Raw genomic sequence first — 10,521 nt, forward strand, 5'->3', positions numbered from 1 at the left:
AACAAGGAAGCCGCCGAGGTCCTGCAGAACAACAGGAGGCTGTTTGAGCAGAATGTCCAGCGCTCCATGCGGGGTGGCTATATCGGCTCCACTTACTTCGAGCGCTGCCTGAAATAGGGCTGGCGCATACCCACCCCTGCCAGGGCCACCAGCCCCGGCGTCCCCTGCAGATATTTATTGGGGGCCACAGGTGGGGGGACATGGGGCGGCCGGTGGGGGAATCCCATGCCCTGGCCGGCCACCCCTCCCTGCTACCCGCTCCTAGTTTTTTTTTTTTTAAACCACCATGTGATTAAGGTCGGCGCTGCCTCCCCCGACCCGCTCAGCGATGGGAAATGAATTGGCTTGTGTAGCCCCCCGCTGGGTGCTGTCCAGCCCCACCCCTTCCTCTGAGCTCTGGGGTGGGTGGCCATGGGGATTTGGGTGGCTGGGGACCCGGCACCCCACCCCCTCCACCACTGGAGGTCCCACCAGGCTATTAAAGGGGAATGTTACTGCATGGCTTCCGCCTCTTCCTTTTGTGGGGTGGGAGGGGCAGATGATGGCCGCCAGAGCTCCTGCAGCAAGAGTGGTGGGAGTTGTGTGCTCACCGGTGGTATGAGGGGACTCCCCCCTCGGGCAGGGTGAGATGAATCCCACTCTGGGACAAGGGAGGGGCAGGATCCAGTGACCACTGGCTTCCCGGCCAGTGAGCCGGCACAGGGTCTAAGTCCGCACTGTCTGCTGTTCTGCCCTCCTGCCGGAGGAGGAAAACTGCCTGGTGCCACTGGGTACCTGAGGTTCGGAAACATCAGCGCGAGTTCTGGGTCCCTCGGATGAGCAGGGCTCTACAGTGGGTGACGTGGTGGGGTGCAGGACCACCGGGTGGCTGGAAGGAAGGCGCCCGAAAGGGCACCAAGCCCACGGGGCCAAGAGGGGACAGGGCTCCGCTCCCTTAAGCTGGACTTGAACCCGCGGAATGCCAAGCTTGCGGCAGCGAGACGGGAGCTGCGGCGCATGCGCTTGTGGCCGGCACGTTCCGCGGCGCGTGCGCACGCGCGTTCTTGTCCCCGCCCAGTATTCCGGGCGCCGGCGGGGCGTATAACGTCAGGTGGTTTAATCCGGAAACGGCGGTGACGGCCAAGGCGACAGAACCGAGGGGCTGTCGTTGGTGGGCGCTCCAGGGCTCTGAACGAGAAAAGCGTGACCCGGAAACGGAAGCGAGTCCCCATCCCAACTCCGGTGAGTCGCCCCTACTGGGGTGCGGGCCCTGGGTGGGCGCGTGGGCGGCGGCGTTCGAGGGCCTCGCCCCTCCCTGGGACCCTCCCTTATCCTCTGGGTCCCCATGCTGTTTTGCCTTCGGTGCTCAAGGCCCCGAAAGGCCCCCAAGAGTTTACTGGGTGGACAAGGCACCCCATCACCTAAAATCCCGCCCTCTGTACAGGGGTCCCCAACATCCCCCAGCCTTATTCTCCGCACCCAGATTCTCTCAGCATTTAAGCCCTCCGCCCTAAACTGAATGCCATCCACGCGCTGTCAGCTTCGGAGCCCCCACATCGACCCTGTCTGTAGCACTTGCGGCCTCCAGCTTCTCATGTTAGGGACCCTGTCAACTGGCCTTTCCTTGGCGCTCCGGGTTCCGAGCCCCCTCTCCCCGCGCCCGTCCCCCTGCTGCATGTGTGGAACATGGTTATCTCCAGCCTAGGTCCATTGGACATTCTAGGGTCTCATCCTAGAGTCAGGAGGAGATTGCAGCCCAGGACCTCTGTAGGGGCACTGTGGGGTAAGAGGAGCTGGGGTGGCTGTGGCTCCCCAAGTTCCAGGCTCCACTCTTTCGCCTTTCCGTTCATTCGTTTTCTCCCGGCTCACCCTTTTCCGTTTTGTGAGTCCTCGTCTGTCCCCGCCCATACACAATGTGACCCCAGCTGTGCCTCACACCACCCTGCAGCCAGGTTTCACGCTAGCCCCAGGCTTACTGGTAGGCTCCTGCTGCCATGGACCTGTTGTTTGGGCGGCGCAAGACGCCAGAGGAGCTGCTGCGGCAGAACCAGCGCGCCCTGAACCGGGCCATGCGAGAGCTGGACCGTGAGCGACAGAAGCTCGAGACCCAGGAGAAGAAAATCATCGCGGACATCAAGAAAATGGCCAAGCAGGGCCAGATGGTAAGCTTGATTGGGAACAAGCTGGGACTCTAGGCCAGGTGCCGTCACTTGGTCAGACCCTGGAGCTGCAGCAGAACAGGACGTGTGTTCTAGGGAAATGGAATGAAGGGTTCGGGTGGGGCTTTCCTTAGTTTCAGAGTCCAAAACTGCTGCCTCTGTGGAGTTGATAATAGAGCCTTGAGTAATTAAGAGAGCGACCCTGCGAAAAGCAAGTGTCAAGTGTGTCAGAACAGCACATGTTCGGTGAGGGAGTGATAGGGAAACTCAAAAGAGTAGTCCATGCCAGACCACTTAGAATCTTGGTTAACAGTGGGAGCTGAGGGCTGAGTTAGAAGTAGTTACTTCAATAGATGTGGTCTGGGATCCACTTGCCCTGAGGGCCCAACTAGCAAGAGATGGCTGAGTTTTGGCCTGAGCAGCTTGTTTGAGGAGGTGCCATTTCCTGGGATGGGCAAAGCAAGGAGGAGCTTTGGGGAGGAAGTCACAGCTGAGGTTGGATACATTTGTATGTAAATCAGGATTTGGTTCTTGCCTGTGAGGTGGAGGGGGAGATCTTTGGCCAGGATTGAAATTCAGGAATGGGTGTTGACTAGACACGGAAGAAAAAAGATTCCTGAAGGGTGGGCCCTGCTTTTCTTCTGGATTCATGGACGAGAGATGAGAAGCCTACAGAGGAATCTGTGCAGCGGTGACTCGAGACACATGGGGGTAGAGGGGAGCAGTGAGCACTGGGGCAGGTCCCCAGGAGCCCCTGAACGCCTCAGTGGGCACACCCCCAGGTCTCCCTTCCTGCCCTCTGTCCCCTCCTCAGGACGCGGTCCGGATCATGGCGAAAGACCTGGTGCGCACCAGGCGGTACGTCCGAAAGTTTGTGTTGATGCGGGCCAACATCCAGGCTGTGTCCCTCAAGATCCAGACACTCAAGTCTAACAACTCAATGGCACAAGCCATGAAGGGCGTCACCAAAGCCATGGGCACCATGAACAGACAGGTTCGCCTCTCCCCATCCCCACTCCCCACTGCTGACACTGGGCCCAGACTCACCCTCCTCCCACTTTCAGCTGAAGTTGCCCCAGATCCAGAAGATCATGATGGAGTTTGAGCGGCAGGCAGAGATCATGGACATGAAGGAGGAGATGATGAACGACGCCATCGATGACGCCATGGGGGACGAGGACGATGAAGAGGAGAGGTTCGGAGACGGCTGGCAGGAGGGTGGGGAGGGATGCCTGGCTCTGCCCGATTCTCACGAGCATTCTCTCCTTATCTAGTGATGCTGTTGTAGCCCAGGTCCTGGACGAACTGGGGTTGAGCCTGACAGATGAGCTGTCAAGTGAGTGTTTACACCTTGGGCCGTGTTAACCCTGTGACCCAGCCACCACCTCCCTCTCCCTGCATTATTCCCTTCTGCATGGGCGCTCTTCCTAACCCCCACTCTTTGCAGACCTCCCTTCCACCGGAGGCTCCCTCAGCGTGGCTGCCGGTGGAAAGAAAGCAGAGGCTACAGCCTCTGCCCTGGTGGACGCAGACGCAGACCTGGAGGAGAGGCTCAAGAACCTTCGAAGGGACTGACTGCCCGTGCTGCCCCAGGGAGCCAGTGGATGGCCTAGCATTTTCATTGTACCTTCTGTAATAAAAGAGGTTGGACACTAGTTCTGGGCCTGTGCGACTGGCCTGACGTGAGCAAGGCTGGGTTAGGAAGTCATTCAGGAGGCTTGGTAATGTGCCAGTCACTCGGGGTGTGGGATAGAGGGCTGGAATGGTTTCACCTGGGCAAGCCTACCAGGTCCTCAGGAGGTGACGGTGAGCTGCGAACACTGGCCCAGCACCCCTCCTGCCTCAGCCTCAAGGCTAGCACTCCCAAAGATGGTAGGTCCCCCCAGATCTCTTGCCTATACCCCAGGGATACAGTACCCAACTTTATTAGCCCAGTGGAAGTCTCAGCCCACCCAGCTCGCTGTGATACCCCATCTGGTTATAAGAAATGTTCTGCCCCAGTCCAGGGTGCAGCATGCACCTGGGGATTCCCCTGCCTGCCCACCATGTAACCCTCCCCAGACACCAGGTGGCTAAAGACACGTGCCCTGCCCCCGCCAAGGTGTTTGGCACGACGGCTTCAGTGAGGGACTGATGGCAGGCAGACAGCAGGCCCAGGACCACTGTCCCCACCAACCAAGACCTGACTAATTGGTGAAGTTTTTATTAAATCCACAGAAGTAAAAACCATATCGTGAGGGACTGGGGTATGGGCCACCAAGGAGCGGGAGCCAGGCCACTGGAGAGAAGACGAAGGAGAGGGGAGGAGTGACAGGACAAAGAACAGAGCCAGGCTGGGCTGGCTCAGGGGCTGCCCAGCCTCAGGGGCCCTCACCAGGGCCAGTAGAGAGGTCCTGGGCACTCAGGCCAGCACCAGGCAGGCTCAGCGGCGGGGGCTCCACCAGCACAGCGGAGAACTTGGTGTCCCCGAAGGCCTCATTCATGCGGGTCTCAAAGAAGCGCTGTAGGCCAATGATGGACTGCACGTCGGCCTTGTCCTGCCAGGCAGATTACAATGGATGGGTCCTAGCTCTGCCCCCCAGCCTCCCCTCCTCCAACTCACCCCCATCCCCACAGGCTCACCTCCGTCAGCTTGTTGAACTGCTTGAACATGCGGCCCACATCCTGGGCAAACTCCTGGGGGGAGCTGTAGGGGGGTGACAGCTTCTCCTGGAGGCGGGCTCGGATAAGGGTCAAGTCCAGGGTGTCACCAGGCTGATCCTGCAGGCAGAGGCCACAGGCTGAAGGTGAGGCCGAAGAGCCCCTGGACCTCCCACCCTCCCAAGCCCCAGAACTCACTGGGGAGAAGGTGGAGTCAGTAGCCAGCTGGTGCAGAGGCCGGCAGGGCTCGTGGCAAAAGAGGGCCAGCAGGACGCGCTCACACTTCTGCAGACGACACAGACGTCAGAGTCAAAGGGGAGTTGGGGGCTGCAGGAAAACCCAGCATATGGGTGCCCCCCCCTCACCTGCTGGTTGGCTGGTGAGAGCTTGGCCACCACTCCGGTACTATCCCCCCCATCCAGGTTCAGGCTGCCATCCTCCTCCTTCAGGTCAGGCAGCACGTGGCAAAGAGAGCAGCTCCACTCCTCCCTGGAGCAAACAGAGAGGTGAGGGGCTGCACAGGACCTGGCCCAGCCCTCCACCCTGCAGACTCCACAGCCTCGCACCCTGGCACATCCTGCAGGGCAGGCAGGTGGCAGTCCAGGTGGAAGCAGAATTCGCACTGGTTGCACATGACCAGGTCACCTGGCTTCTGGCAGACACGGCAGATGGTGGCACTGTCATCCAGGGAACCTGGGCCACCAGCTGGGACTGAGGTGCCCTCTGGAGCCACCACCTCCAGACCTGAGCTGGTGCTGCCACTGGGTGAAGCCAGGCGGGGACCCTCCGCACCAGGGCCCTCCCCCAGGGCCATCAACACAGGTTTGGTCTCCGGGCCCTCGGTGGCAGCTGGTGGAGCTCCAATGGCAGCCTCTGTTTCTTCCTCCTGCGAGGAGGCGAGGGGTGGTTTAGTGGAATGCTAGCTGGGACAGCAGACCTCCACTCTCCAACCACAGTAGCTTGAAGCAGGCTCACCTTGACAATGGCCATTCCAGGCAGGGGAGGGGCCCCAGGGACCCCCGAGGGCGCAGTCCCAGGCTGGCCAGCAGCTGCGGCGGCAGCACCTCGCTCGATGACGATGAGGTTGTAATCCTCAGTGGTGTTGCCTGGGAAGACCTTAAAGACTGGTGGCTGGCTGTCAGCCGTGAGATCCAAGTCCAGGCGTTCGAGGCTCACCCGAGGCACCTTGCGCATGAGGCCACTCACCTCGCCGTCACCTGAGCGGGGTCTGTGGGTGTGGCTTGGCGTTGAGTACCCCTGTCCCCATGACCACCCTGTCCCTACATGCACCAAAGGACAATCACACTCACCGCTTGACCCCTGACACATGGGGCTCAGCACTCGAGTAAGGGTCATCTGCTCAGGACACAGAAAAAGACAGGTTGGATGAACCTAGAACATTGGATTTCTCCCACCTACCGGGCAGAAACCACTCACCTGATCCGAAGCCGTAGCCTTCCTGCACCTCCATAGGCTGTAGGAAAAGCAAGACAACCTCACCAGGCCGGCCCCCAACGGGCCTCAGGCCCCTCTCCTCCCCCATGGCCCCCTCCCCTACTCACCTGGCTGCTGCCAGAGCCCTGCTTGCCCAAAGGCCCCGGAGCCCGAGGAGGGGCCATTGGTGCTGGGCCCGTGGAGTTGGTTCCAGGACGCTCTGCAACAATCTTGCCTGCAGCAAGGAGGTAAAACAGCTTAAGGCGCAGTTCCTGGGAGAGCAAGCTTCAGTGAGAGCCAGACAAACACCCACCAAAGGCCTCTGCACTCTTGGTCCAGGCGTTGAGGTCCCACTGAAATTTCATCTCGCCGTGGGGCTCCACAGGGTCCACGATCATCTTAAGGGCCCGGTGCAGCTGGAAGTAGATCTGGGGGAGGGCGGTACATGAGCAGAGGCAGAGAACAGCATTCCAGGGCCTTGGGAGGTGCTGACCCAGAACCCACCACCTGGGTGCCCACCAGCACACACCAGCTTCTTGGAGAGCAGCAGAGCCGTGTTGTTATCACTCTCCAGAGCCCAAGAGGCAAAGCGTAAGATGTGTTCCTGGTGCTTCTGGATCTTGGTCATGGTCCAGTGCTGCCGTTCCAGGCGCTCCTGCTGCCCCTCTGTTACCTTCTGCAAGTTGAGAGCAGGAGAGGTCAGGGAGGAAACGGCACTAGAACCTCTCCCCCAACCCAAGGATGGCATCAGCGGCCAGCAGAGGGAGCCAAACCCCCAGGACGCCGCTACCAGAGCTAGGGCGAGCTGTCAGCAGACAAGCACCACACAGGAAGTACCTGGGCGTCGTTGACCAGCACACGGCCCCGCTTGTTCAGTTCCTTCATTATCTGCAGGATGGCCATCTTAACGTCCACTTGCACGCGCTTCTGTACGTCGGACACCTGGCGGATCCTGGGGGGTGGAGGGTGAGATCAGGGCCAGTCAGGCAGGTGCTCACCCCAGGACCTCCCCCATCACTCTGGCCTCCACTTACGAGCTGCGAACCTCCTTGGTGTTCTTCTGCAGTGTTGCATGCTTGTCCCCGAGGCGCTTCACCAATGAGGCCAGGAGCTTGCGCTGGTTTCTCACTGCATCCTCCAGGAACTGGTACCTGAGGACAGACAGAGGTGGGCCCGGGCGCCCAGCATGGGAATGGGCAGCACCCACCCACCATGCCTCAGGACTCACTGGTGGTCTTTGTGGGCGTTGAGCTGGCAATCCCGGCAGGTGAGGGTGTCGCAGCTCTCGCAGAACAGCACAAGGGGCTCGTGCTTGTGCACATTGCAATACACAGTGCGCTCACCGTCCCTCGACTTGGCCGGCCCTGAGGAATGGGGTCTATGAAGCAGGAGCTGGTCCTCACCACCTCAACTCAAGGAGCAGACAGACCGGGGCCTCACATCGTGTCTGTCCTGCAGCCCTGGCTTAGCTGCTAAAAAACGCAGAGAGCCTACAGCAGTGGACAGGGAAGGGCCCAAATCCTTGCTCTGAACACCCTCTGCCCTAATCTTGACCAAGAGATCCGCACTCCCGCTCTTTCAGCTTCTGGGAATGACAACTTAAAAGTGTAAGGACGATGGCCTCTGACGACCACCCCACTGCTGCCTCCACTGAAAACTCCTCCAAGCAGACACTCAAGAGAGCTTCTCCGCCTCTGCAGCCCCCACTGCTGGGCTCCCTTTCTCCTCCATTCAAAAGACTCTGCCACAGGGGAGGGGACTCTGGCAACCATGGCATCCGGACACACGCAAGAGTTTTCTGGCTCAGACAGAAACCAAACGAGGACCTAAAGACATGTCAGGTACCTTTTCCTCCTGAGCCACGCCTGGAGACCTCTTCTCTCTTCTCTGGTAAAAGGAGACCACACCATCTTAACAACCCACAAGGAGCCTCGCAAAGCCTTCTCAGGCTGGACAAAGTTGATGTCAGACCAGGACCCTCTGAGAGGGGTCAGGCCTCCCACACAGGGAAAAGGGTCTGAAAGTGCTCAAAGCAACAGCCCCCAAAGACTAATACACCACAGTGACCCCCACCGCTTCCCAGAATCTGCTGCCATTAGATAACTGCTTGGGAACAGCCAGCCCCTTCCTCCCCAATCAAGTCTCAATGCTACACTGACCCAGCCTGAGACATAAAAACATCAAAATACAGATAAGGCAAATCTCAGTGCCCCAATTCAGAGCCCTTCTGCACCCTAATCTTTGCTTAGAACCCAGGATCCCCTTGGAGACCCCTGCCCTTCCCTCCTGGCTCCTCATGACTCACAGCAACAACCTCCATCTGGATTTTCCCATCAAAACTGTCCTCTGGGCTGCAAGAGCCACAGCATGACTACCAAAACACCATTCACGGGCAGTTCAGGATGAAAAACCAAGCCCAAGCCCCTCTCCGAAGAACAGCCACCACGTTCACAGAAAAGTCTGAAGAAAGATACCTAGTTAAGACTTTGAAACATCTGCGATCTAACAATAAGAACATTTAGAGCACTCACTGGTCAGTGCCAGTCTGAGGACACTCATGGCTTATGAGGACACAAGGCCCAAAGACCTCACTTTTCCTACGGAGCCTTAAACCACATTCCAGGGAATCTCAGGCCTAGGAGATCCCTCACACCATTCCCCAACAGCCTGCATTTCCCTATCGGTACATGTGATCCCTCCACCTCTGGAGGAATATCCCCTGCCTGGGGATTCCCTGAAGTGCTTCCTCAAAGCCTTGATACACCCTCTACTGCAGCATGAGATCCCCTGTGCACTCCACACATTTCCTGCCTGTGGCTTTTCCCCTTCTATCCGGAGGGGCAGAGGCAGCCTCCCCCTTTTTGAATTCCGCCCTCAGGCCTTTCACTTGGTACCCCCTCAGAAATTCCCTGACACTCCACCGCCATCTGCAACCAGCATCAAAAGCAGCTGGACAAACATATAGAGGAAGAATCAAGGCAGCCCCCTCCGTGTTGCATACCAGTGGAGCGCACGGTGTGGTCCTTGGTGTACTTCACCCGCTGGTGCGCTTCCACACACGTCTCACAGAGCGGCTCAGAGCACTCCACACAATAACTGGTGGCTGGGGCATTATCCTCACAGCTAGTGCAGCACTGCTGAGCAAAGGCAGAGTCAGAGGAGACAGCACCACCAGACACATCTGCATTCAGACCCAGAAAACACAACCTGGTAAGATGATGCCTTTACTTAGCCTAAACAACCTGCTAAAGCCGTAGTAAAGCCTGGAGCTGGTACTATGCTCTGCGCTGCAGATTCCTACCCACGTCCAGAGGCCTTCCAGGGATTGCTTGGGCAACACATACCTGATTAGCATCCTGGGAATCCGTGGCGGCCTTACCGCCACAGTCTCGCATGAAATAATTCTCCACGATATCTTTGGAGAAACATTGCTGCTTACATACTGGACAGTCCACCACTGTGAAGAACAGAGGAAAACAAGATCACCGCATTTTCACATCCAGAGTGCGATACCATCCTCCACAGGGACCAACTTCCACCGCATGCTAGGCCAACCCTCCGCTCCGGGAGAAGCAATCAAACCCTTCCTTGGCCTAACTTGAAACAGTCGCCCCATCCGAATACGAGACCCACAGCCCGCACCCGTTTTGGCCACTGTCCGGTCCCGACCCTCTCACCCAGATGACCCCTGCCATTGTGACGCTGGGGACCGACCCCCAATACCCGAGCCACCTCCGAACCTTGGCTGCAGGGTGGGGGAGGGGCCGCCCCTGGTCCGACCTCACTCACCAGAACCGTCGCCCGCTGCACCTCCATCCCCCGAGCTGTTGGCGGCTGCAGGCGCCGGGGGCCCGAGGCAGGCGCTGCAGGCCGAGTGCAGGCAAGGTAGCAAGCGCGGCTCCCTCTCCGGCCGCAGGCGCTCCCGACACACGCCGCAGTGCTCCAACAGTTCCAGCGCCTCGCCGCCGCCCCCCGCGGGTGACGACGCCGAGGCGGATGCCGCCGCCGAGCCCGATGCGGAGGCCGCGGCCGAGGAGGCGGCGGCGCGCTTCTCGGCGCCCGCCGAGCCCTCACTCGGGCCGGGGCTGCCGGAGGCGGCCGCCGCCGCCGCCGAGGCCGCCGCAGCCGAAGCCGCCATTCACACGCCGCCGGGGGCGCCCAAGGAGGGAGGAGGGGCGCGGGGCCCGCCACGCAGGCGCAGACGCGTTCGCAAGCCAACGGCTGGGCCGCTGCAGCCGCGAGGCCTAGCGCCGCCAGGCAAAGCCTGGGGCGCCGCCCGCTGCGCGCGGGGCGCTACCGAGGCTCACCC

At 59.7% G+C, this 10,521-nt stretch overlaps 3 protein-coding genes across 5 annotated transcripts in view; 2 read left to right on the plus strand and 1 right to left on the minus strand.

The window, feature by feature from the left end:
• Nucleotides 1-499, plus strand: part of UBE2M (ubiquitin-conjugating enzyme E2M) — a 2,523-nt gene extending 2,024 nt beyond the window's left edge. Inside the window, 1 exon segment of the mRNA XM_010857624.1 lies at nucleotides 1-499. This exon segment is cut by the window's left edge and continues 13 nt beyond it. Coding sequence (XP_010855926.1) covers nucleotides 1-117 — 117 coding nt within the window. The 3' untranslated portion in view covers nucleotides 118-499.
• A 302-nt stretch (nucleotides 500-801) lies between these two features.
• On the plus strand, nucleotides 802-3,793 carry CHMP2A (charged multivesicular body protein 2A). Of its 2 annotated transcripts, XM_010857626.1 has the most exons (7): nucleotides 802-1,221; nucleotides 1,703-1,762; nucleotides 1,928-2,141; nucleotides 2,953-3,132; nucleotides 3,203-3,333; nucleotides 3,413-3,474; nucleotides 3,586-3,793. In XM_010857626.1, the coding sequence occupies exons 3-7, from the start codon at nucleotides 1,974-1,976 to the stop codon at nucleotides 3,711-3,713; spliced, it is 669 nt and encodes a 222-aa protein (XP_010855928.1). In that variant the 5' UTR covers nucleotides 802-1,221; nucleotides 1,703-1,762; nucleotides 1,928-1,973; the 3' UTR covers nucleotides 3,714-3,793. The 2 variants fall into 2 exon arrangements, with proteins under 2 accessions (XP_010855928.1, XP_010855927.1); XM_010857625.1 differs by lacking the exon at nucleotides 1,703-1,762.
• Nucleotides 3,794-4,325: 532 nt separating this feature from the next.
• Nucleotides 4,326-10,365, minus strand: TRIM28 (tripartite motif containing 28). Of its 2 annotated transcripts, XM_010857628.1 has the most exons (17): nucleotides 10,002-10,365; nucleotides 9,557-9,669; nucleotides 9,214-9,346; nucleotides 7,441-7,576; nucleotides 7,247-7,363; nucleotides 7,050-7,164; nucleotides 6,742-6,888; nucleotides 6,526-6,640; nucleotides 6,341-6,447; nucleotides 6,216-6,252; nucleotides 6,089-6,134; nucleotides 5,754-6,006; nucleotides 5,345-5,664; nucleotides 5,144-5,267; nucleotides 4,977-5,063; nucleotides 4,761-4,898; nucleotides 4,326-4,675 (listed from the first exon to the last, which is right to left on the minus strand). In XM_010857628.1, exons 1-17 carry the CDS (start codon nucleotides 10,348-10,350, stop codon nucleotides 4,499-4,501), a joined length of 2,514 nt encoding a protein of 837 aa, XP_010855930.1. In that variant the 5' UTR covers nucleotides 10,351-10,365; the 3' UTR covers nucleotides 4,326-4,498. The 2 variants fall into 2 exon arrangements, with proteins under 2 accessions (XP_010855930.1, XP_010855929.1); XM_010857627.1 differs by having other exon boundaries at nucleotides 4,761-5,063.
• Between the last annotated feature and the right edge of the window lie 156 nt (nucleotides 10,366-10,521).

The sequence above is a fragment of the Bison bison genome, unplaced genomic scaffold (genome assembly GCF_000754665.1).
Source record: "Bison bison bison isolate TAMUID 2011002044 unplaced genomic scaffold, Bison_UMD1.0 scf7180017864383, whole genome shotgun sequence".
Taxonomy (NCBI): domain Eukaryota; kingdom Metazoa; phylum Chordata; class Mammalia; order Artiodactyla; family Bovidae; genus Bison; species Bison bison.